This window comes from Lonchura striata, unplaced genomic scaffold (genome assembly GCF_046129695.1).
Source record: "Lonchura striata isolate bLonStr1 unplaced genomic scaffold, bLonStr1.mat Scaffold_227, whole genome shotgun sequence".
NCBI lineage: Eukaryota > Metazoa > Chordata > Aves > Passeriformes > Estrildidae > Lonchura > Lonchura striata.
Genome location: NW_027461137.1, coordinates 26,692 through 54,149, shown reverse-complemented (window position 1 = coordinate 54,149; position 27,458 = coordinate 26,692). Strand labels below are relative to the sequence as shown.

Here is a 27,458-nt window from a genome sequence, read left to right as displayed (position 1 = left end):
ATAATCAAGTGTAAAAGATTCCTGTAAGAATTAAATCTTCTTGCTGAATTTTTGCCAGAGGCATTGAGAGAACTATTTTATGATGAATACATAACAAGAGTATTCTCTGAGTGTTTAAACTACCACTGTAACTACAGCTGATGAACGTTTTGGGAGCTGTTGGATTAGTCACCAAATAAAAATAAACACCTAAATGTACTTGCATAGCACATTTGCATAAAAGAACAGTTCCGTCTCCAAAGCTTAAGTTTTTTTTTTTCTCTTGTCTAGCCTTTAAAAGTGAATCAAGGATTCTCTTTCTTAAGTAGCACCTTTTTATTGCCAGTAAGACAAGACTGGTAACAAAAGAAGACTCTAAATAGACCACATGAGGCCATTGGTGGTTCATGCTTTGAGATATGGATTCTTTTATTAGAGCTTTGCTGTGATGTTTTAAGATTTGCTGCAGGTTCTTAAAAATGAATAGGGATTGTTCTACTCTGAACTGTCAGCAGTTTGGAAACTTAAAACATCCAGGACATGTCTCAAGAAATCCAGTTGTTCTCTTTGATCCTAGATTAAAGGGCCTTTGGAAATTTCAGAGCTATGTAGTTTCTTACACAGTTCCAATTAACACGACACTTGAGCTTTATTCTGTGAATGTACAATAATGTAGAAAACTCCTTGGAATTCCCTCATCAGCTATATTCTATTTAAAAATACATGTATTGGTTTTATTCAACATCCTCAACCACATTCAATACTCCATTTATACCCTTAAGTTTAGTAATTCACAGAACTTCAGCTTCACAGATTCTTACCAATAAATCCCAAAATGCATGCATGGCTTGGTTTAAGAAAGATATTTTACTTGTGTTTCATACACAAAAAAACTGATAATCAACAGTGGCTTAAAAAATTAACACTACTCCACTTTTCCACAAGTGTACAAAAAAGAAATAATGAATTTACATTCAACGGTAAAGCTTAAAGTCCACTCTAATAATAGTTGCATTGACATTCACATACACAAGCACAGAATAAATATTTCAGGATTCTTATAAGAGCATACAGCATACATACAGTACTTTAATTTTACATAAGGAGTGTTAGTAGGGTCAGAAATTCATAATCTCATAGAAAAGTAAAACTAAAATCAGAAAAGGTCATGTGGGAGGTAACACCAAGGTACTGCACAGAGCTAGCAGGTTAATAAATCCATCTGTGTGAGGAGTTTGCTTCTGCTTCTTCATATTAGAACAGTTTGTTTGCAAAAGTGTATTCAAAGTGCAGAATAATGCAAAAAAAAAAAAAAAAAAAGAGAAGATATTCTTGTATTTATTAATACATGCAAGAGGCAGCCCCCAAGTCACCCGACAGAATAAAGCTGTTATTGGCAAGTGGCCGATATAATACAGATGTTTCAGGCAATTTTTCTAAAGCACTTTAATAGCAGCAATTGTAATTTATAATGGCTCTAGATTTGACTTCTGTTTGGGTTAAAGGGCATCATATTTCTTTAACATTTACAGCTATATTTCTTTATAAATAAATATCTCAAATAACAAATAGCATAGTTAATGTTACTTTTTTCTCTCTTTTGCATAAGTGTCGTGGAAAAACTCTGACCTTTTCAGAGACATTATGTGCAAAATAATGTGGAAATAGGGACACACAGCATCACAGTTACATTCCTGGGATGTCAGCTCAGCCCTTCTTACTCTCTGAGGGCTAGCCTTACCAGGGTAATGCAGGGCTTTAAGAGACAATTTTTCCAATGGCTTGCTTGGTAAAGAGATAGAATTTATGGTGTCTTAAAGAGCTGTAAATGTGAGGTTTCATTTGAAGCAGTGTGTACAATACGTCATGTATAGGAGTCAGTATTTCCACACAGTGACTTCTCAGGATTTGACAAGTCTGCTCATCTCCTTTAAGACATTTTCTCCCCAGCCTGAACATCTTTGAACATTTGTGTTCATTAGGTGTTTCCTCTGTTGCATATTTACCAGCTCTTCTTGCATTTTATAATCTGATCTCATATCACCTAGCTGACATCTGCACACAAATATTTCCAATCAGATAGAGGGTGCAAAACATTAAAACTTTTAAACCTATCCTGTAAGTGTCATCAAGACAGGAGCACAGGAACCACAGTGCAGAGTCCAACCTCTCACTGGCTGTACTGTGAAGATTCTCCTTTTCGGCGTAGGAGAAAGGAAACTTGTGTCTGCTTTTTAGATTCTGAAAACAAGCCAGAGTGGAGAAAAAGAGTTAACACCAGACTTAATAAAGCTTTTAAGACAAAACCTGTTAAGCAATTTAGACAGACACTGAATTTCCTGCTGATTTTCTCAAGTCTGTACATACAGGAAATTTGTTAACAGTAGGAAGAAGTTGGGATTTGCTACATAGGAGAAATCTGCCATTATTACAAAAACTGGCTAAGAGGGTTTTTTTCAGTATAACTCCCTCACTGGTCACTGTTCTCAGTGGTGCTGTTGCCCTTTTCTTTTTTCTCCTGAGTCTTGTTTCCCTTCTTCTTTTTCTTCTTTTTCTTGGTTTCTTCTTTCTTGCCAAAGGTTATGAAGTCACTTTTGTCAATTTGGCTGTTTGGTGGCTCCTGCCGGATGGAGATGATTGCAGGAGATCCTGGGATAATGAATTTGTCTGGCAACTCACCAGGACCACCTTGTTTGGAATTGCCCGGTCCAAATTTAAAGGTCCAGCTGTTGCTGTTCACACCAGCTCCCACTGGGGGGGACACCTCTCCCGCCTCAGGTTCTGAAAAAGTCAAAACAGCAAGAAAAGCTTAAAGCATCTTTAAACACAGGCACTCAGTGAGCAGCAGCTTTCTGTTTGAAAGGCTTCAGCCTACAGTGACTCTCGCTTGCCTGGCTGCTCTTCTGGGGGTTATCCACTGGTTCCTGTCCAGTCTGCTCAGTGTTTGCATGCACTGACCCCCTCCTCGTGCTGTTGGGTGCAACAGGCTCTGGATCCCATTTTGTTCTTTTGGATTTGAAGTGTTTGGAGTAAGAGATCACTGGGATGCAGCCCATTGTAGTGTTTTATAGCAAGAAACGCAAGCACGTGCATTGCATGGCAAAAGGGAATGTTTGAGGGTGTTGAGCCTTTTGGGACAGGGTTAGAAGAGTGGCCAGAGCAGGGGGTGACAGCCTTGGCATTATGCACATCCAGGTGGGTATTTTAGCAAACCATCCTGTGATGGATGTGTCCAGGAATCCTTGTGCAGGGAAAGAAGGGACAGTGTCAAGAGGGTGGAATGGAGTGAGGCTCTGCTCAGTGGTGCCGAGCAACAGGACAAGAGGGGAATCCAGGAATGGATGCTCAGGAAGTTCCACCTGAACACAGGGAAGAACTTCTTTCCTGTGCAGTGACTGAGCACTGAATAGATTGCCCAGAGAGGCTGTGGGGTTCCCCTCACTGCAGATATTCCAGAACCATCTGGATGCTGTGTGCTCTGCTTGAACAGGGAGGTTGGGCCAGATGAGCCACTGTGGTCCCTTCCAAGCTGACCCATTATGTGACTCTGAGCTGGTGCATCCCAGAGAGGAGCCTGAGGCCAACCAGCATGTGTGTTTGTGTGTAGGTATGGATGCACTGTGGCTGAGCAGCAGACACAGCCCCAGAGCAAAACCAGAAAGAACTGAATTGCCTGGGCAGAGACACTGCAGGGCTGCTTTCATCAGGGAGCACAGTCTGGACTCAGAAATATTCATGGTCTTCACAGAATCATAGAATACCCTGATATTCTCTCCAGATCACAGTGTTTTATACAAGCAAATATAAAGTGGAGTCCTAGCCCCAGTTTTAGGCTTGCAGGATGAAGTAAGTTTTAACTTTGTTTCCATTATTTTGATTAGATTGAGTTAATCAGATTGAAATGTCTGCCTATGTTGCTCTGACAAGGACAAATTTCTAGCAAAATAAAATGCTACAGAATTAGGTTTTCCTGTGAGAGAAAGACTTAAGACTTTGTTGTTTTCTTTCCTTTTATACTTTGAACATTTGTTGTAATTTACATAACTGCCAATTTTGAATAGGAACAGCATATCTATTTTAATGTATCATGGTAAGTATTTTAACAACTGTGATCAGGGGATAGCTCACTGATGCTAAAGCCCTCAAATCAGATGAAAATTTTCATATCTACACCCTATAAGTGCAGTAACAAAACATGGGACTCTCACCCTTGTAAGACTCTTAGCCACACACAAATCCTCACAATAGCACACAAACAATTCCAATACCACTGATCTGATTAAATCTCAGCATCATGAGAGATGTCCACCTGAAGAGGCAAAGATGTTTATGGTAAAGAAGGAGGGGGAACTGTGCTGGAAAAGCATTTCAGAGGGATTCCATGTCCCTTGGAAGAAGAGACAAGGACACTGGATGGGGGAGAAGAAAAGGAGAAGTCCAAGGTTTCCTGCTGGTTAAAGAGAAAACAAAGCAGACATTCTAGAGGGAGATCCCCAATGTTTTGCCAGCAAACCCCTGGTACTGGCTGCTCTGTATCCCTGCAGCTGTAATGAAGAATGCTGTATTAACTTCAGCAGCTCCTGTATTTCTTAGTCTTTAATGATTCTTCATCTTCTCTTAGGTTGCTTGTACAATTTTCTATTTTATGAAACAAATAGTGTGTGGTGCATGCAGACATAAGGCTCTGCTTTTAGGTTCAAAAGCTGAAAAGACACATTTTGCTGCCTGATAAACTTTCTACTGCCTGGCAGCAAAACAAGGCTGGGAAGTAGGATTCCTGTTTTAAGCTTTTCTGTAGTGATGCAGCAGGTCCATGTACAAAGCCCAAGAAATGTGTGTGCAAAACACATCAGAACCATCTCTGAAACCATCTGTGTGAGAGGTTTGGCACATGAAATCTTTGGCATCTCTCAACCTCCACGGCACATGGACATGACAGGGCTGCTTTTACAATGTGATATTTAATCAAGAACTAGAAGACACTGTGCACATCTTTTCACCCTAAGTTTGTATTTAATGATGAAGAAGCTTTGACTTTCTGTTCTTTCCAGGAGCTGCTGACATTGTTTTAGTGACTTCAACCTCTTGAGTCTCAAATAGTTCTTCTGAAGTTATTATTAATGTAAAAATCCCTCTGTTTTATCAGTTGTAGCTTTTCTGTACATTTCCTATGGTCCTAAGTATCAGCTTTTGACTTTTTACATGTTTCCTGTAAGTAACAACTATATCCTAGACAGCTCTTTCGTAATAAATGCATTAATATGAACCAGCTTTCATTTCTGCTTAATAAATTGTTTTGTTCAGGTATCTTTTATACCACTTTTGTTTCTCTGAGATGATAAACTACAAAGGTGGAAAATGTGTGTCTTGGCCTTTTTCCAAATTATTAATCAATTGTCTTTCTGCTGCAATAGAAAATGTGAGCTTTCACGTTGCACATAATAAATTAAGCCCCATTTGACAAATAAATCCTCTCTTTCTCCCAACAAACCTGGACAATATGCATTCCAAACACTGGCCCAGACCCAATGCTCTTTTTCTGTTCCTGGTAGGAAAAAGACAGCTGAAGGTGACCTCAAATCATGTTTGACCCAGCCTTGCTCTGGCTGGGGAGAACCCTGTAGCAAAGAATAGCAGAAACATTACTTTGAAGAGTAGAGGGTGAGAACTCTGTGGGCTGCAGGGCCACCACAGCACAGCTGGAGCTGCAGTGCATGGCTGGGTCACTTTGATGTGATCATAGAAACATAAAATCATAGGATGGCCTGTGTTGGAAGGGACCCCAAATTTTGTCGGAATCTGTGGTATTGATGATTCTGAGATTGTAGAAAGACTCTGTCTGTCAGCCCCCTGCCAAAGCAGAAGCCATAATTGGTCTGTGCTGGTTCCAAGGTTGTTTATTCTGTTTATCTCTCACATGTTCTGCTGCCCTGCCCAGCTCTGTCCTGCAGGGCAGCGTGTGGGGCTCTGCCCTCAGTGGGATGTGACAAACATTAAATACCAGAAACTCCCTGGGCTGCATTTACAATCACGTGCCAATATCTGTCACCTACGTTGGACAGTGTGTCCCCAGCCTGAACCAACAGAAAAATGCCAACACCACAGTGAAACATGGAGGGCATGAAGAAGGAGAAAAAGGACAAGGCACACCCAATTTCCTCCATCTTGTCCCCTTTGGACCCCTCATCTAGAATCCTAAAATTTTACTTTTGCACCCGTGCCACACTTAATTATTACTCATATCAAACACTCAGAGCTGGTAATTGATCCTGTAAGATTGAAAACTCTTTTCCATGGACAGAGATCACAGCCAGTGTCTCTGGGGGCTCTGTCCAGGGGGGTTCCTGACTCCTGCCAGGGTCCCAGACCTGCCAGAGCAGCCAGAGGGAAGCTCTGGATTCACACAAAATTTCACCCAGTTCCAACCCCCTGCTATGGGCAGGGATACCTTCCTCTAGACCAGGAGGCTCCAAGCCCCATCCAGCCTGGCTTTAAACACTTCCAGGGATGGGGCAGGCACAGCTTCTCTGGGCAGCCTGTGCCAGGGCCTCACCACTTACCTTACATTCTTCCTCATAACTGATCTCAACCTGCTCTCTGTGGGTCTGAAACCATTTCCCTTGTCCTGTCACTCCAGGCCCTTCTAAACAGTCTCTCTCCATCTTGTGCACTCCCTTCAGGGGCTGGAAGAGGCTGTCAGGTCACCCTGAAGCTTCTTTTCTTCAGGCTGAGTAATCCCAATTCTCTCAGCCTTTCCTGGACAGGTGCTCCAGGCCTCTGATCAATTTATTAGGCTGAACACAGGACGTGGGACAATGACAGTGACTTGTTATCCATTTGACCACCCAAATACAGTAACATGCAGGAATCCAGGGTATCCCTGAGGTAAAGAATCTCCTGTGTGAAATCTCCTGCCAGACTAATGGGGTGCACATCCACACCTGCACTACTGAAATCTAATTCAGAGCAGGAAAACGACCCTTTAATCTGCTTCTGACTTAGCAAATCAACTCACCAGAAGTCAGTAACATTTGTCACAAAAAAATCTGACTTCATGCATCCAAACACAACAAACCCATCCCACCTACCCTGGAATCAGGATTCTGTCAGACTTTGGGGGTTTGCCTGCATTTATGTCTGGTTTTGTCCCAGCCCATGAATATGTTGTCCATACCAACTAAGCATTTTAATACTCCTTAATACTCACCAAGCCAAAGAAAACTAATTATCCTTACAGCTGTGTGGAGAGCTTGCATACAAAACCACAGAGACACAGAGAATCTAATGAGTTAATAACCATAATTTCCTACAAGTGGGGCTTCTCCAGTCCTCAGGAAATGTCTCTTCTGCATGATTTACCTGAGAACATGTGTGTTTATCTGTATTGGCAGGCTGGAAGGTCACAGTTCAGCTGTACAGACAAAGTCATATTTTTAGGCATTTCAGATCAAAGATAAATGTCATTTACTACCTACTTTCCAAGGCTTCCTTAAACATCTCTTCTGTTTCTTATCAGCAGGAATTCAACAACAAAAGATTTCTACTTATATGTCATTTTACATTTAATGGGATTAGTTGTACTTCTCTTGCATATTTTCTGCATCTTTAATTGAATGCTTCAAATTTGTTTATTAAACTTAGAGGAAAATCTAAGTAAAACAAAACCCCTGGTTATATTTATAGCACTTAATTTAAAACATTATACTTCTTTTCTTCCTACAGCTAGAGAGGGGAGTTGCCAGAGTTCATACATTAAAGCCCAGAATCTGGTCATTTCCTGGGGTAATTTTTGGGATTACTTTGGACCTTTTCCTTTATTTTCAAGGAATACTTTAGACTTCACATTCAATGACCAAATAATTAAATTTTTAAATGCTTGCATGCAGCAGAACCCAAAATCTAGGCTGCACCTGCAGGTCCTGATGTTTCTTTGCCTGTGTGTCTGCAAGCTAAAACAGGAGATGAACTTTTCACCCCATCCCTTTCCTACTCTCACCGAAATACAAATGTCTCAGAAGACTTTAAATGGAACCCAGAGCAGCAGAGACTCTGCAGTTGAGTAGGTCACATATTTAGCTGGCATGAAAGGACTTCTAGGCTGTCTTTCCAAATACTTCTTTTTTCCATCCCGTGACTGCTGTCTGAAGTGCGCAGGCAGACTTACACAGAAAAAAGAACCTCCATATCCTCAAATCACCCATGTGAAAGCTGGAGGGAATTGGATATGGTGCAGAGCTAATGCTTTTTCTCTTCCAGAGGCATTTAATGGTCATGTATTGTAGCCCTCTACCTCTCACAGGACTTGAAAAACACAAAAACCCTGGTCAACAGGCACTGGTTCAACAAGTTCTAATTGTTCTGAAACCCCTTATTTCCTACACAGTGTCAGATATAGAGGGTCATGTCTGCCCAGAGCAGCTGTGGCAGTGCCCAAGGTCAGGCTGGACAGGGCTTGGAGCAGCTGGGACAGTGGCAGGTGTCCCTGCCCATGGCAGGGGTTGGCACTGGATGAACTTTAAGGCCCCTTCCAATCCAAACCATTTCAGGATTCTATGTGGATGTCACAGTCTCCAGGATTCCAGAAAGGGAGCAGGCTGCAGGTGAGCTGTGTCCCCTCACTGATGCTCACTTGCAGGCTCCAGGCAGTCCTGGTCTCAGCACACAGGCTTTTCAGGGGTACCCATGCACTCTGAAGGAGGACTGGACAATGACAAGTAACCAGGTTCCTAAAATTTAACCTGTAGGTACCTACATTTCTTTTTCTTAGAGAGTTAGACACCCCTTTCCTAAATTCAGACACCAGAATTGTAGGCATCCAATCAACCATGTCTAATTGAATTCATGCTATAGTCTATAAACAGACAGGCACCGAAATTCAAACCACCTGCTTTAAATGCTTGTTTTAAGACGTATTGAATTGGTGACCGTATCCCTCTCCTTGGAGCCTTTCTTGCTTTCTACAGCTCCCTGACAGGAGGTTGTAGCCAGGTCGGGATCAGCCTCTTCTCTCTGGCAACCAGTGGCAAGACAAGAGGACATGACCCCAAGCTGCACCAGGAGAGATTCGGGTTGGACATTAGGAAGAATTTCTCCACAAAAAAGGTTGTCAAGCATTGGGAGGAGCTGCTCAGAAAGGTGTGGAGTCACCATTCCTGGTGGTGTTCAAGAAATGACTGAACATGGCACTCAGTGCTCTGGTCTGGTTGACACGGTGTGATCAGTCAAAGGTTGGACGTGATGATCTTGCAGGTGTTTTCCAACTTAAATGATTCTGTTGAAAAAGATCCAAATTTTCTTTGTTCCTCTCCTCGCTCTGCTGGAGACAGCTAACTTTGGGTAGCTAGTGAAAAAGGAGCTGAATTCTACCCTCAGGAGCCAGGTAAGTAGCACCATGGCTCAGCGGGTGTTGTACTAATGACCATGCCAGAGCATTTCAGAAAAAAGAAGTTTGGAACTAATCTCTTTGATGGTGGCAGCCACAAAAAAAATCCTGTGCAACTGTTTGCAACTTCCTCAGCCCTAATCCTTTCATGGGATTTTCACTTAGGTAGGCAGTGGCATCTTCTGTCCAAAAATGCCTGAGAGAGCACAGTCATGTTCTTAAGGCTGCCCCATTTCCCCCTTCAAAAGCCACATTTTAGTTATGACAGCAATGCCACCAGTACAGCTCAGAACCTCTGGTGCAGAACTCTGAAGCACAGGTCTGTCACTGAGATTTAAGGTGCTGTCTTTTCACATGTGGGATTTGCAAATTCACTCAGTTGAAGGGCTGGCTTTCACCAGCCTGTAAAACCATCCAAGCTGAAAGGTAATGCTGAGCGATGGGTACAAACAGTCTGAAATTGAGATGTCTCATCCATTTGGGGCAAAATGTCTGCTCACAGAACATATCATCACTCAGCCCAGGAATCAATATCCCACCAGGTTTGGGCTATCCCATCAGGCCTGCAGTTTCTATCTCACTGACATTTTTCTCACTTTTGGGGAGGCCACATGGTTTTCCCCTGACCCTGCATAGCCCCACAGCTCCAATCTGGTGTTTACTGAGAACAGGTGGTGCTCACTTCCCATAATGCGAGCTGCCCATGTATCCTGAGTGTCATGAACATCCTCTCCACCTCCTATGCCTCTGCTGCTTTCTTAAAGAACCTTTGTCAGAAGAGGGCTAACTCATGTTAGAACAGATGTGCCCCTGCTCAAGGGGGAGAAGAGGAAAGCATTTCTGTGCAGCTCTGTCTCCCTGCAGAGACATCTTTGTCTGTGTGACATGCTCAGCCAAGACAGCAGCTTGTTTTCACTCTGTTCCACCCCTCCCCACTTTGTCCCTGTCTTTAAAAATTTGGTAGCTCATGAAATCAGAAAATAGAAAAGCTTTCAATCAAAAGTTCTATTAATATTAAATTTAAAGGAGATATTTTCCAATGTTCTTTTTCTAACCAGCACGACATGGGGGCTGAAGCCACTGTAGGACTTGGAATACCCCATCATTAATCACAGCCCTTTCTGTCCGCAGGTCAAAGTAGCAAAACACATTAATTAAATGAATTTGTTTAAAACTGAGATCAGGCAATAAGCAGGAAGCAAATTGCAGGGAAAGCTAGTCATTAACCTGATTTCCCTCTTCCCTGCCTCCTCCACTGATGCTGTACTGACTGCAGCTTCTGCCTCTGGCAGGCTTAATGAATATTCACCATGATAAAGAGTCTGAAACAGCACATCCAATGCAAACAGCATGCACTGAAAAACCCTCTCTGTGTCATTTGGAGGCTCTCTGCGGACATTCTGGCTTTTCTGATCATCCCTAAGCCTTTTTGGGATTAAAAAGTCCATTTAATCTTTCTCTTTTTTTCTGAAAAACAAAACAAACCAAGAACTCAAACCCACAAAAAAAGAAAGCGAATAAAAACCAATCATCAGCATGATAAAATGACAGAAATAGAACTGAAAGACAGAAAACCTCTTCAATCAGAACAAAACTGAACCAGTTTAACTAACACTCCGCCAAACAATCCCAGACATCATGAATGAGTTTGTCAAACTGGAGTATTAAACAAAAACCCAAATTATTCTGTCTGCCCTCTCATCTCTGACCTGTTCTGCATTAATGAATCTGGAGGAATGAACAAAATGGAAACTTCTCCCCACCAGGAGCCTGGAGCTTTAATCCAGCACTTGGGTTCAAAGTCAGTATCATAGACAGGGTAATCCCAGCATCCATTTTGGGAGATTTGTAACCCCCCCACTGCTCCAACATCCAGGCATGAAGCAGGGGTGGGCACGGAGGTCACTTCCACCTCACTCTCAGGTTACTGCCCATGATGACACTGACAATTAATTTAAATAGAGATTATTTACCTCATTATAAAAACCAATCTTACATGGCTGTGTATTAAAGGAATTGTCTCAGCTATCAAATAGCTCTGCCAGCATACTCTGAGATATGTAAAAGCATAATTTGATTTGCTGGCTACCACAGCCTGCTGTGGCCAGAGCACAGCTCAGGGTAAATTGCTTCCTGCAGCTGCTGAAGGAGCAAACAGAGCACAGGATTTGCAGCCCCTCTCAGTCTTCTTTGGCTTAAAGATGCTTTTCTTCCCATAAAAATATTGACTTTTTCAAGTAATATCCTTCTACTGCTGTACTTGTGCCCAGTCCTGTTCCCACAGGTAGAATTTTACCTCTTTCCTCCTCAAACTGAGGGTTAATGTGCTGCACCCCTGGCACTGCATGTGCACACATCCAGGATGCTCCTTATCATCTTTTGAGCTCTAATCAAATGTTGGACCTGGGGGATGCAGCATTGAATGTCTGTGTGGCACAAAGAGGTGATTAGAAAGATATTACTCTTGCAATATAAGAAAAAGTATTTTGGGAGTGTATTCCCCCATGTCTGCAGGCTCACAGTGTCTGTTTTTAAGAGTTCACAGCTGAAAACAGACCCCCCCCCACCCCGCAGAAAAAAAAATCCAAACTCAAACCAACCAACCAAAAAAACCCCAAATTATTTTCATCTTATAAATGTGGTTTTAGTACAGTGTGGGCAGTTACAGCACCAGCCATTCTGCCTTGTTTTAATGCAAACAGTGAGGTAAAGAGCAGTGAATAGTGCAGGAAAATTGAAATTGGAGCTGGGGGGCAGCTCTGCCCTTCAGTACCTGGGCAGGGTGTGGCATTGGCTGAGGACAATGTGTCCCTGAAGATCTGTGGTGTGTTGGTCTCGATACCACAAGGAAAGGCTTTTCTTTGCTTTCAAGACAAAGCAGGTGCTATGTAGCCTGAATGTCCTAATTAAATGTCCTTACATGCCCTAAACTGAAAGACTAGAGCAGCAAGCAGCTACCCAGACCTCTGCTGAAGGCTGATTTTAGGAGTGCTTGGCAACACATCCCGAAAAGGTGGACTTTGAGTCAGATCTTTAAAAATGTTTGAGCTTTGTGGCTCACATATTTTATATGTGACCAGGAGTGGGGATGGCACTCTAACCATTTTCAGGAGGCTGCTGCTGTGGGTGGGGTTTGCCTTTGTTATATAAGGCCATGAAATATTGTAAAGAGAGCAAAAGTCACTGCAGAAGACAAAGCCCTGAATGTCAGGAGGACAGAACATGTGCACTGCTTAATCTACATTATAGAAAGCCAATTCTGCTTACTATCTTCTGTCAAATTTAAATTTAAAAAAATGTTTTATTCTAACATACAAGCCCTTTTATGTGAGAGACAACAGGCTCACGGAGCATCATAAATCCTGCTGTGGAGGTGAAAAGGAGGAAGCATTTCCTGGCTGCTGCTGGAGCCTGTGACAGTGCCCTGCAGGCAGCCAGCCCCCTCCTCCCCTCCTCTCCGAGCTGCTGAACTGCAGCCAAAGCACAGACTGCATTTCCAGGCATCTCCTGCCACTGGAGGCCACTCTGCCTCTGTGGGGTGATACAGGATCCACCTGGGCTCCTGTCCACAGCCACCTTCTGCCTCAGTGCCTGTCTCAAAGCCTGGCTGGGACTGATCCCCAAAGAAGGAAAATTTTCCTAAAGGGAAGACAGGATTGAATGTTCTAGTATTGGATTTCTATTTTCAAGGGCACTGAGTGGCAGGACAAAGGGGAATGGCTTCAAACTGACAGATAATAGGTTTAGATTAGATATAAGATAAAAATCCTTTACTGGGAGGGTGGGCAGGCCCTGGCACAGGTGCCCAGAGCAGCTGTGGCTGCCCCTGGATCCCTGGCAGTGCCCAGGGCCAGGCTGGATGGAGCCCTGGACAGCCTGGGATACTGGAAGGTGGCCCTGCCCAGGGCAGGGGGTTGGAAACAAGATCTTTAAGGTCCTTTCCAACCCAGGCCATTCCATGATTTTGTGATTCTATGTTTTCCTGGACAGGCTTTGATTGTTTTGGGTTTTTTTGTGTCCATCTTGGAGAGTGAACACTGCTAAGAGAATTGACTTCAATTCTGTCCCTCCCTCCTGCTTCCCCTCAAGAAAACTTTATCAATTACCAACCTTTACAGCTCTGAAAAGCTTCCACAGGTACCCTTACCTGAGCACAGCCCACATTACTGCAGGTGCACAAACAGCAGAACCCAGCACAGCTCCCAAAACCAAGTGGGGCAGGCAAGAGAGAATCCCCTCTATTTAACTGAGCACAATTAATAGAAAGACAGTAACTATGGAAACTTGAAGCATCAATTTTAGCCTTTCAAGGCAGAATCTAATTTTAACCAACTAATTGGGTGCTTGAAGTGGTAGTGAAAGAAAAAGGGACACATTTTTGTCAGTGCTCTTAGAGGCATCTATTTTAAACATGAATGAATGTGTGAGCTTCACCACTTACAGAGGACAGGATAGTAATGGAGCAGGGACACATGAGAAATGGTCTTAGAGGTAATTTTTTCTTACTTTCTTCATCATCTTTAGCTTACAGACTTCAACCATTCCTCTTAGGCTCTCACCCCAGTATCCCAAAGCATTCCAATCTCCAGGCCAGATGATTATAGGGTAAAGCTTTCTGTTTGGATATTCTTTAAAAAACTCCCAGACACACAAAGCTTCAGACAGTGGGAAATGCATCTTCTTGTCTCTCAAAGGCTGGAGATGGCTCTGAACCTCAGAGTTGACACTGTTCCCTGGCTTCCTCTGGCTCTGATCTCAAATAAAGGGATAATTTTACCAGTACTTTAGGGATGAAACCTGAAACTGGCCTTTTCTCTGTCTATGAAGGGGAAGAAAGGGTACTATTAATGTTTAATTTAGTTTGATTTTGTTATCCCCAACTGATTTCATAATATTAAAAGTAAACTATGCCATACAGGTACATAAAATTAATTTAGACCTACAAATCCTTTAGCTGACCTACTTTGCTTAGTTTATCACTAAACCTCTGCAAACTTCTCCTCTGAAAGCCAATTAACCAAATACTAACCAATGCCTATTTTGAATCTCTCCAACGTGGCTGTTGGCCAGCAACCTGCCCATAAGACATCTGTCACTGTAATACCCTCCACAAAATGGGGCTGTAAAACTCAAGACATCAAAAACCTCAGAACAGACTCTGGCAGTCACAGCCCTCTTTCCCTTCCACAATAAATATGTCACATCAGCAGCTTCCTATCATCTCCTGTTAGGATCACATCCCATTATTATTCCTTTTTACTGATATGGGATGAATGGAGCTAATAATATTCCACATCAGTTAAAAAGGAATCTTAATTAAATGAGATGAGTAAGTGCTAATACAATATGATAAGCCCTCTGGATAAGCATGCTACATAATTTCTCTCTTTTCCAGACTCCTTTAAACATTCTTTGAGAAGAAAATGGAGGTGACCTTGCAAAGGCTCCCCACATCCCTTCTCCTACTGCAGCAATAGTTTTGGTCTCTCAACTGCTTGCAAGGCCCACATTTGGAGGGTTTTTTCCCAGGTAGTAGATAAATTCAGCTGTTATGATCACTGAGAGTCACCTGGGCCTCTAACTCTTTAAAGCAGATTTTTTGGTGCTGGTGAGATAAATCTGCTCTGGAAGGCTGGACCTCCTGGATCATGGAGCCAAAACTTCTGTTTGTCTTCTGCTGCAGCTAAAGGTGTCCTCTCAAAACTGAGCCAAAAGATGAATTAGGTTTTCAAAGGATTTTTATAGGTATAATTCTGCATGCAGATCTATCAAATATCAAACCCCAGCCCTGGATGGTTGTTAAAACCCCATTTAAAAGTGTTAATGAACCTCCTAACTTGTTCAGTTATTCTGCTTGGTCACACAAACTGAAATCACAAACTGCTAGGTGACATGTTGTAAAGGCCACATAATGCTGAAACAAAATAAACTTTACAAAAGATAACTTGGAGAGGGGATTATACACAGCTAGGGAATATTAAGGTGTGTTTACCTAAGTAAAGCTAAGATCAAATTTGGCAGCTGCTTGAAATGGATGGCAGCACATTGCAAAAGGCACTTTAAGAGTTGCAGCTGCCTTTGTGATTTCTCTCAGACTGCAATTCCTTAAATATTCATCAGATGGTGAGTCTTAATTCTGGGAGGCTCTTTGAAGTCTAACACACAAAAAGTGGGTAGAGGTATCTCACTTGATCACTTTAACCACTTCAGAACAGGCCACTCATAACCCCAGTGTATGAGTTGGTAAATTATATGCTTTGTATTTCAATGTTTTGATTTTAGTTTTATAGCCCCAGTCATGTTTAGGCCAAGAATTGTTCCCTCATTGGAACAGTTGGAGAAATGGCTCAGACTTGTCCTTCCATATAAAATGATGCTTTACCTGACACTCAGGAACTGCTCATTTGTTAATGAACTCTCTTTCAAGAAAGGCTCAAATAGTTGTAGTAAAACATACAAAACTTATTTCATATTCCTGCCATTTCAGTTTTCTGAAGGAAATATTAAAAATTGAAGAACTGGCTTGAAACGAACAGGAAGATCAAATCTGGGAAATTAATTATTACACATAAATTGTAATGGATGTAAAACGTGTATCTGAGAGCAAAGAAGGGGAAATTAACTTTGTTTCCACATTATTGCTTAATGGAGGCTGACTCTGGAAAAAATCCTACCCTAATTAAATAGGAGAATTTTTTTTACTTGTGATCCCTTTAAATGAATAGGCAGGGGAAAAAATCAAGGACAGCCTGTATCTGGATTGATAGCATAGTTATTCTCCTTCCAGGAAATGTGTCATATGCTCAGGTAACTAGGACAAGTTGTCAAAGAATAGAAACATTTAAAAGATCTTAGTGTGCATAAAGGCTAAAAGGTGATGTTATTGCTTCTTGAATCCCTCACTTCAAAGGGAATTTTAATTTGCCATCTGGTGGAATCCACATGTAGAATATTATAAAATTATTTCAACACTGAATTAAACTTTACACTTTCATTTTCCTGCTGTAATTGTGTGTATTATACATGTCCATGTTAATATAAAACTGGGTCATTTGTTTTGAGTTTCTGCAATTCTTGAGGTGGTGACTGCCTTCTAGATTTTACACATCAGAGTCCACTTTCCCGGTGTCTTTTTCAGTCCCACCACTACCAGGTCAAATAATGGAGAAAAAATCTTCTTAAATTATCAATTCTGTATGGGGAAGTAGCTGAGCAGGTGCTGTCACAGAATTTTGAGGAGTGAAATGGAGCTCTGGAGACCATCCAGTCCAACCCCCCTGCCAAGGCAGGGGCACCTGGTGCAGTGACACAGGAACGTGTCCAGGTGGGCTTGGAACATCTCCAGAGAAGGAGATTCCCTGACCTCCACGGGCAGCCTGTTCCACTGTTCTGCCACCTCAGTGTGACACAGTTCTTTCTCACGTTGAGCTGGAGCTTTTTGTGTTTTAGCTTGTGGCCATTGCTCCTTGTCCTGTCACTGGGCAGCTCCGAAAAGAGCCTGGCACCATCCTCTGACACCCCCTGGAGATATTTATGTGCATGAATGAGATTCCCTCTCAGTCTTCTCTTCTCCAGACTAAACAGGCCCAACTTCTGTGGTCTCCCCTTATAAAAGTGATGCTCCAGACCTCTCATCATCTTTGTGGCCTCCACTGGACCCTCTCCAGTGACTCCCTGCCTTTCCTGGACTCACCTTTGGTGTATGAGTTGGTAACTGCTCACTGCAAAGGTGTGAGACCAGCATGTGTCAGAAGGGGAGCACAAAGTGAAAAATGCTTCATCCTCAGACTGTTCCATGAAAGGGGATCTTTTTCAGCAATTTCAATATACTCCTTACTGGAAATGGAAAAAAAAAAACAAACCGGGCAACTCCTGCAGCCAAATGCCAGTTGTGTGGACAGCAGCAAGAGCTGCCATTCATTAATCCTGATGTGCCTTGCCCCCCTAAGCACTAGGTGTGAGTGGCTGCAACCTTAAATTGCTTCATATGCTCTCGATGATCCACAACTGCAGCACCAAACATCACTTAAATGTATTCCCTTGACACCAGGCTTGAAGAAGAAATAGCTTGGGGTGGCCAGAGGAAACACAGACCACGACAACAAGGAGAAAAAAGCTCTATTTTTATCTCTTCCTGCTGACACATGGAGCAGCACACACTTCATTCAAGCACACACACAGCTGCTCAGTGGCTGGAATTTCTGCAGCAGCTCTGAGGCTCGAGGAAGTGCAGTCAAAGCAGATATTCTCTGTACCGAGGAGGAAAGACAGCAAAAGGATGCTTTGAAATGCTCTGGCTGATCTAGCTCATTCTACTCACCAGGGAGGCACACAATTTGATATTCAAAAACATGTGTGCGCATTTCCTGAAACTAGCACGAATATTGAATACCTCTTCTTGCAAAAACAAGATAATCATGCCTGCAGATCTTCCACAAGCAGCTATGGACCATTTTTGCCTCAGCAATCATCCAATTTGCATCTCTAGAGAAACAACTCGGTGAACAGGCAAAGAGATTTTTATTTCTGTGCTTGAGCAGATCTGCCAATTGCTTAAAGCTTAAAGTGTCAGTCTTCAGGCAGGGACAATACCTGGAGAGAGGACAAATATTTAGGCTCAAGAGCAAATACGGGAGAGAGACTCTTCATCAGGAACTGTAGTGACAGGGCAAGGGGGAATGGATTCAAGCTGAAATAGGGGAAACTTAGGTTATAGGAGAAAATCTTCCCTGTGAGGTTGGGCATGCCCTGGCACAGGGTGAGAAGCTGTGGCTTCCCCTGGATCCCTGACAGTGCCCAAGGCCAGGCTGGACAGGGTTTGGAGCAGCCTGGGACAGTGGGAGGTGTCCCTGCCATGGCAGGGGGGTGAAACAAAATTATCTTTAAGGTCCCTTCTAACCCAAACCATTCTGTGTTTCTAGGCTTCTGCTGATATGGGCCATACACCTTTTAGTATCTGAAAGAATCAATTAACAAAAAATAATTATGATGATGGCTTTACTGTTTCTTTTTTTCTTTTTTTTTCTTTCTTTTTTTTGCAAGGCTTTCCCTTGGCACATGCTTTTTAGAGATACAAAAACAACTTTAAAAAAGAAGTGAGAGGGAAAGCCAACAATATGTCAACAAAACAACTGTTTGCAGCTACTGAAAATATTGTGTTAATTGCTCAGCTGCTCTCTTCAGGGCCTCAGACTTCCACCAAAATATACCAAGTGGTGTAAGGGGGGTGGCTTCTCCCTTACTGTGGAAGCTCAGATAAACTCATTAATCCATGGACATAGCAGGAAAATTCTGTTTCTCCTTCCAGCCAAAATCTCCTCTGTACAAATACATCTGCAACTGCACCCAAACCTGCAGAGCTTTAAGGCAAAGCCCACTCCTACCCCTCTATAAATAAGTCAGGAATCAGTTCATACTCCTCCCAAATTTCCTTCCCACTCCTGCCTGCAGCTTTGATTTCATGCTTCTCTTCAGAAGCCAGAGTGAATCACCCATTTCCTGCCTCCTAATCCTCACTCTATCACAAAGCTCTGCAGGTTTTCTGCTGCTCCTCCAGGTATTTCTGCTTTGGGCTCAGTAAGAAAAGTTACATTAGGCTAGAAAAATGCTGAGCAGGTGGCACTACCATTGTCTAACATACAGAGAAAGGAATCAAGCTTGTTCCCTCATGGTTGTTGTATTTTAAACACAATTAAATAATGAAGGAGCATAAATTACAGCCTGGATTTTCTCACATAGTTTTTTTCTCCCCATATGGGGCAGAAAACTCCATGTGAGGTTTTAGTGTCTCCAGTCTTTTCCATGTGAAATTATGTCGTAGCCATCCAACTTTGACAGGTCACTTTATTTAAATATCAGTAGTTTTGTGAGAAGCTCAGGTTTCACATGGGAATAAAGAAACCCCAAACCTTAAAATGTGAATTTTGGCTGTTAACACACCAGAAAACAAACAAAGTCACTTGAGGCTTAAGTTTTGAATGTTTGGATTGGCAGCATGGGACTGACCCAATGCAATTTCATGGTCTGTTTATCCATGCTGTTCTCTACACCATCATGCATTTTATAACAGGTGCTTTCCCTTACCCAGGCATCTGTGACAAACAGAACATGCTGCAGAGAAAGCAACTGCCCTCATAAATCTAATTCCAGTCAATGAAGAGCTCGTGTCTGAGAATCACAGAACTGCATAATCAATAATCATGGTCTGCAAGACAGCAAAAAAATATCTTCTGATGGCTTCCTCCAAAGCTGTGCACCAGATTCTGGATTCTTTTTCAGTATTTCAGGATTATGCAGCTTCCCTAAAGGCTGTGTGGACCAACACTGTTATCCTGCATAACTCTATCTGGCACTTGACCTGAATATGTTTCTCCCGATTAGGCAGTGACATTCTCATCTGGAAACTCTGTTTGTACATTCAAATTGTTGTCTCAGCATAAAGGTGTGCTGGAGTTATTCTGAAAACCCAGATGTGTGACACTGTCTGTATTTCAAAAACTGTAGTTATTAGCATGATTTGGAAGCTTTCACTCCCAGATTCCAGAATCAGCTGCACCTGATTTCTCCCAGCACACGTGTTATGAAGTGATGAGTCTCTGTCAGCTGAGAAAAAAAGACTTATTAACACCTAAATAAGAATTAGCCAGTGGCTACTAGCCTGGATTCTTCCAGATCACAGATGAAGTAGGTCTGCAAAGGAGCTAGAATTTCTGCCCAGCACTTCTTCTGTGCAGCTAACAGGAGACCTCACTGCAAGGTGCAACAATTTGTTCCCTTTCACAAATACTAAATTGACCTCAACACCCAAAAATCCCACTTACCTTAATCCATGTTGTATATTTGTCATATTTGCTATGAGAATTGCACAGCCTCAGATCACATCTTCTGTATGGAAAAAAAAAACCCTGCAACAGCTGCCACTTTGCAGATCAAATAAAGGCCATTCAAACCAAAATCATCTCCTGTCTCCTCACTTTCCCAGGGAAAATAGGACTTTGTATACACACCAGAAAGCCAAAAACTCAGCATATGGCAGGGCAGAAAGCAAGCTCTGCCCCACAAGAACAATTATTTGCCAGTTCCAAGAGTATCTGAGCTGACCTTAAGTATTAATCTAACACAGGATGTGAGTAGTTGTGTTTCCAAAAGTCACAAAATGTTCAGAGAAATTAATACCACACATTTAACACAGCTCCACTTTTTACCAGGAATTACTCTGAAGTGCAAAATGGCCATTCTCTCATTTTGTGCATGCTACATGCTGGCTGCTAGAGTTTTTGAAGGCTCAAAAGCTGCTCCAGCATTACATAATCACAGAATTAAACAAAATCAAATCTATAATCTCCATGGCTTTAGAAAAAGCTGGGCAAGGGGGGGAAGTAAGAAAAAAATAATCACAACTCTAATGATGTATAAAAAATCAGTTGAATTTTTAAAAAAATTGGATGATGTTTAACTACTGAGCTCTGTACATGGGATTGGTAATAATTACTTTTCAAGAATCTTCTCAAGTATAATGCTCTGCACAGCTCAAAGGAAAGGTTATTGCCATGAACTCAAAATGGTAGAGCAAATATTTAATTACTGTTTAATTCAACTCCCAGGCTGCACCTCAACAGTAGAGTCCAATGCAATCTTGCTCCCTTTAGCCAGAATCCATTAGCATATTACCTAAATCCCAAATAGTAGTATCAAAGACTGAGAAAATGTTTGGGAAAAAAAGATTATTTGGCTTTCTAGGCACTGCATATCATTTTGGAAAGACATCAACTAAGTTGGGTGATTGAGATTTAAAAAGATTTAAAGATACAGATAATCAGGGTCTTCAATTAAAAGTCTTCTCCTCACCACAACCTCAGCATTCTAGTTTTTTAACAGGAGCAGGTGCAGGTCAGAGGATGACTGGTCAGCCCATGCAAGGAGAGGACAATCACTTAACTTTCCATGGAAAGCACTGGATAAACATTCATGGAAGATTTTCCCTCATTTCCAGGACTCCAGCTGGCTACACACCCCCTACTCCCACTTCTAGGGTATGAGATGAGGATTTTTCTCTGGACTTGCTATCTTTCCAAATAAAAGGTAGTTCAGTGACATTGGTGCTATTTAGATGTCTAGTTCCTCTATTGTCTGCATGTATCAACACATTTTTTTTCAAGCCCTAATGCCCTTAAGCACTTACTCCCAGAAATGCCTCCTAAAGGCTGAGGCAGAGACAGACAGACAGTTCTGTCTGGCAGAACAGAGTCCTGCCACCACAGTCAGGAAATCCTGCCCTGGGCAGGTCACTATGCTCTCAGATGGTGGAAATAGCTGACATTATTATCAGTGGGCTGCCAGTGATGATTCCCAGCTTACCCACAAATTTTACAATAATTATTTAGTTGTGGATTTGCTTTCTACTGTAATGAAGATAACACTTCCCTTTCTTCTCACACTCTGTTCTTTCTACAGTGCTATTACTGCATGATGGCCATTGCATTTCAGTAGTTTCATGAACAGTGGGCTCTGTTTCGACTTCAACTTGCTCTTAGAAACATCCTTAGAGGGTGTGGGAAGGGGAGAAGAACACAAATGAGTTCTCCCTTCTCTCTTGTGAATATGCTCAGGCAACACTGCAGCCACATGCAAGAGTGACTCTGCCTACTGGGATGAAATCCAAATAACAGAGTCTCCTGGTGCTGGGCTTCTTCCCCTCAGCCTGCAATTGCCCAGCAGCCATTAAACATTAATCCAGCATTGGTTCTCCAATCTGGCACTGCTGCCCATCAGCATTGCTGATCACATTGCAGCTGGCAGCACAGCCCATCTGCAGTGGAGCTGGTCACTGATCAGGCTGCCCAGATGGCAGCTGAGTGCCCGGCAGCTCTTTGTGGTGAGGATCTGCTGAGGCTCTCTGGGTCTGCAAAATCATGCCATGGGTGTCATCTTCATCCTACATTTCCACGTTACCACGTGGATTCTTGTACCTGGCTTAAGACTGGATGGCTGCTGTATCCAGACTTGGAGTAAATATTTTTTTTCCATACCCAGATCACTGCTGGTCTTTCCCAGCAAAGAGCAAAGGGTATAGTCATGGGTCTGGGTATTTTCACTTCCAGCTGCAAAACAGCATTTCCAGTAGTGATGATCAAACTACTCAAATAACAGTGAAAAAGGAACTTGGTGAACATATTTTAGCTGATCTCTTTAATTACCTGCTCAAGGAAATGACAAATTAAATGTAACACATCACTTCTCTCCACAAGAATTTGCTTGAGCTCACAAGTTCATGTGAACAACTGGGATGCTATCATTGTCACTAAAGGAGACTAAAGGTCAACCAAAAACTCATCTTTTTTTTTCCTGATTTTTAGTTTCTTACTTGTTTAACTTGTTACAGCATAGCTGTAACTAATCTGTATTTCATCTGTAATTTCTAAATTTGATGTATTGAGTACTACAGTTCTATATTCTTCAAGCAGATTTCTAGTCAACATTCTAGTTCATAAAGACACTTCAGACCCAACAAATTTTAGAAGAAATAATATTTTCAGGGGGTTATTATACTTCTCAAACCCCTTATCAGTTACTTCATTATTCTTAGACATAGTAGCTCTTTCATTGTTTGTGTTTTACTTACTCAGATAATGAAAGTCCTTATCTTTCTTTGCTTTTCATCATCTGTTCTGATCAACTCTACAACAGGATCAGTTGTTCTTTTCTCTTTCTGCCTTGTTTTCACAAGTCTGATTCTCTACAATCACAACAATCCTTTGTTCTGAACATGCAGTCCCACCCATTTAGTCTGTGGTATCCCTAAATCCCTTTTGTGCCAGTTTGAGCTCTCAGCAGCAGCTAATTGAGTTGAAAATCGAGCCTCCCTCCACAAGCCTCTTCAGGCAGAGTGGTTCCCTGAACCAGCTAATTCTGTATCAGAGGAGATTTGATAGAGCACTGGAATATATGGCAAGAACTAACAGAAAAAGCAAAATAAAAAAAAACCTCCCAAATTTCATGCAATAGCCTGGATTAGCAGGGACCTTAAATCTCATCTCATTCCAAACCTGTGCCATGGGCAGGGACATCTCCACTACACCGGGCTGCTCTGAGCCCCATCAACACTTCCAGGAAGAGACCTACACATGTCAAAGCTGATAGGGAACTACATAAAGCCACTCATTTAGTACACATAATCTCCCTGAGATGCATGCAAGCTCTTCCTAAAGTTGAAACACAGCTCTTTCTAAAAATTAAAATTACTTGCAGATAGGACTACAGACATCAGGACAGAAATCAGCTTCCTAATGCTTTCTTCAAACTGGTTTGTGCAGCTTCCACTGAGGAAGGAAAAAAAAGAAGAAGAAAAGCAGTAAAAATCTGTCATGCTCATGATATCTGTGCATTACAGACTAGGGATTTGTATTTTGGTTTCCTAGCAACTCTGAAGGCCAATTCAGCAGTGATTTTATACTGAGCACCAGTTACAGGGTTGCTTCAGCTCTTCTCACAGAGACACTTCAGAATCTTTAACTGCCTCCTTCTCTCCTTTAATGCACAGGTAAAGTGCAATTGTAGGTGACTGGTGGATTAGTAACACCTACCTTTTACTTTTACCTACATTCCATCCTCTGGTGATCTTTTATTCCACATGAAAAAAATGATGAAGAGCTCTTAAGCTAGTGTTAAATCAAATTGGTCAGGGGAAATGAACAAATGGAAAGGAGAATCTGCAGATTAAAATGAAGCTATCATCAAAGAAGATCAAAGCCAGAGCTGACTTCACATCACAGCTATGGAGGACCCAGATGCAGTTTCTGCAATGTCTGTTACAAAAACTTGCCATCTTTGAATGGGAGAAAAGCCAGGCAAGAAGAACGGGATAAATTCTAGACCTTGATGAGCACTAAGCTTTTAAAACTATATCTGGCATATAATTGCAAAATTCATAAAAATGCATCAAGAATAAACACTGGGAGCATCAGTATTTATGGCTGGGATTGTGTTTTCCACTGAGAACAGCTCCAAAGTTGGCAGAAATGCTCCAAGCTTTCCATCACGCTGTCTGGCCAAGATGCCTCGGAGAAGATGGGGAGCTGACCTGCATGGATTCAGCCTGCACAGCCCACTGGCCTCCCTGCTGGGGCTGCCAATTAGTTTCAGCTGTGAGAGTGTTTTCTGCGATGTGGCAAGTTGCCACTGGGGAACTGGATTAAGATCACCAGATTACTTTGCCTGTCAGCCCAGAAGTAAAGCAGTTCTCTTTTCCATTTGCTTCTGGGTAGGTTCAGCTGCAGTTTGAAAGCCTGTGCAGCAGGATGGATGCACTGATTTACAGCATGGACCAACAGAAATGTGCTTTGTTCTCCTCCAGACTTCTCTGCTGAAAATAGTTTTACTGCCTAACTGCACCTGCTCTCTTCAGAGGGGAAAAGGCAGGGACCCAGAGCAGTCACCAGCATGTGTGCTCCTTGAGAAACTCTGTCACCTTTCTTGCCCCACAGAAAATCAGTTCAATTAAAAGCAAAAGGTGATGCTCCTCACGGTGCTTTATTTCTTCTAACTGAGGTCTGGGAATAAATGAAGCAGATAATCTGACACTAATGTTATTAATTTATTTTAATTCTTTGCTTTGCAGCTACACATGTGGGAGACTCTGCTACCTACTTAGCATAAATTTGCAGCAAGATAATAATCTACTGAGAACAGGTAATTTTCCCAGTGAAGAGATGGCATTATTCATGGCAACTAGAGAGAGCAAATCACCTGGAAACCGAATCAGCAGGGTGCTGCTGGCCCACTCCTCTTGCTGATAGTCTGTGCATGCTGCAGTCACAGGGTTTTAAAGAATTTATCCTCTACATGTGACTGAAGACATTTGACTCCAGGCATTTGGCAGGGACACTGTTACCATGAGAGTCTGTCTGCTTATATTGTCAGAGATGACAACAGGAGAGGTCTGAAATGGTGCAGCCTGGACAATTCAGCTGCTGTAGGTATTAGTTATGACCACTTCACCCCCACTATGGGTGGGCAAGTTGATTTACCACTAAAATGACAGTCCCTTGCTCCTGGGAGCATAAATCACAAATGCAGCACAAGGGAGTGAAAATCAGAGAGCAGGAGGGAGGAAAATGTAATTTGCAAATCCTGAGATGTGTTTAATGTGTAGTGTTCCTTGGTAAAGAAAATTCCAGTTTGGATTATGGTTCTTAAAAGCAAAATCATAAGGTCTACAGGCAGAGTTTGAAGGAAAGTTTGGGGAGATATAGTTTGTTCTTAATTTTTCAGTATTATGATAATACGTTTATTATTTATTTTGCCACTTTTCACTCACAGACTTTGGTCAAAGCATTTAATTTTATTCTGTCTTACAACATTCTTCCTTTAAACTCAGCTACCACATTCAAATTATTATGTGGAACAAAAATATCAGAAAATTTAATCAAAGGGACTAAAGAAGGCTCATGGCTTTCCTGATTATTTATAAGCATAGTCTGTGTTCTGGATTTTCAAGTGTCTCTCAATGCATTAAAAATCTGCATATGAAAAAAATGCTGAAATGACTTGAAGATCAGAGCTTGCATCTTGGAAATAACTGTTTATTTTTTCAAAGTTTGAATAATTTCACCAGAATAAGCTATGCAAAGGCTCAGGCACTAGGCCAAGGAGGTGTGGTTACAGGATAAGAAGGCATAACTTCAGGAAAATCCCTTGGCCAGCTCAAGTAACCATAGGGACAAACACAGAGAGGGAAGGGCAGAGGACTTCTCTTGCCCTTAATTGTCTAAGTGAGCCTAAGGAGATTAGCTGCACAATTAGGATCTAATTAGTGCCACTCCCAGCCAGGACAGCAGCCTGTTTTCCATGTGCTTCAGTGACCTATAAATGGAGTTTGAACTCCCTGTGCAGCCCCTCAAACCCCACCTCACTCCGTGCTACAGGACAGCACCCACACCACCACAGAGTCTGGGAATCCACGGGCACAGCATTTGCTTGGCAGCAAACAAATCTTGATTTTTTTAAAACTCCTTTTCAGTACATCCCAAAAAGAAGTCATGCAAGACAGGCATGAGCTAGAACTGGGATACAAACAGCAAATTGTAGAAGGGCTTGGAGTGGAATAGACCTTAAAGCTCATCCAGTGCCACCCCCTGCCATGGGCAGGGACACCTTCCACCATCCCAGGCTGCTCCAAGCCCCATCCAGCCTGGCCTGGGACACTGCCAGGGATCCAGGGGCAGCCACAGCTGCTCTGGGCACCCTGTGCCAGGGCCTCAGCACCCTCTCAGGGAAGAATTTCTTCTTAACATCCAACCTAAACCTATTCTCTAAGTTTGAAGCCAATCCCCCCTTGTCCTGTCACTCCACACTCATCCTTTTGAAGCACTTGTCCTCTTCCTAGTAACCAACTCAAGAAAAAGATTAAAAAAATTAATTTCATCATATTCAAACCACTCTCAGTCAGTTCTGTTCTAGCTCCAGCCTCCAGAGCTTTTTTGTGGGATGACCTGCTGCTGTTCACTGGTTTGTTCTGGTCACCTTGTGGTATCTGACCCCAGCCCTGCATGCTGAGTGGGGACACCCAGCCTGCACCGAGTCTCCTGTGTTCTCTGAACCTGTTTTATCCACCTGTGCAGACACAAGCAGCACACTCTTTTTCTCAGCATAAACACATAGGAACAATTTCCACAAGACCACAAAGGGTTTCTGGTGTGGCTTTTTTCCCTTCCTAATCAACCCATTTATTTTGCTAGTTGCGTGCATGCTAAGAGGGGATGCTTTTAGGGATGGCTGACTGTAATTATATAAGACAAGAGCAGAGAAGCTGCATTCAGACTCATTTCCTCCACAGCCAGAGCCTTGATTTTCTGAGAATTAAATCCTCATAATGAAGGGGAAGCCTTTGTGTGCTGCTATTGCTGTTTTACATCTCTCATTGCACCCTGTGAGTGCACTCAAGTAATGACTGAATGATTTCAGGGTTTAGCTCTTGGAGTAAAATCAGCATCTCCAGGTCAATGTTACATAAATAGACAGAATGTGTGCTGGTAAAGCATGCACATATTGCTTTTTCTGCCTTGTGCAGCCCTGTTCTGGAGTCTCAGCAAAACCAGGG

General features: G+C 42.3%; 1 protein-coding gene across 1 annotated transcript in view; it reads right to left on the bottom strand.

Moving 5' to 3' along the window:
- Window positions 1-376: 376 nt before the first annotated feature.
- PCDHAC2 (protocadherin alpha subfamily C, 2) overlaps window positions 377-27,458 on the bottom strand; it is a 49,616-nt gene continuing 22,534 nt past the window's right edge. The window contains exons 4-5 of the mRNA XM_077790692.1: window positions 2,659-2,760; window positions 377-2,220 (exon numbers count right to left, since the gene is read on the bottom strand). Of these exons, the coding sequence (XP_077646818.1) occupies window positions 2,150-2,220; window positions 2,659-2,760 (173 nt within the window). The 3' untranslated portion in view covers window positions 377-2,149. The remainder of the gene's footprint in view (window positions 2,221-2,658; window positions 2,761-27,458) is intronic.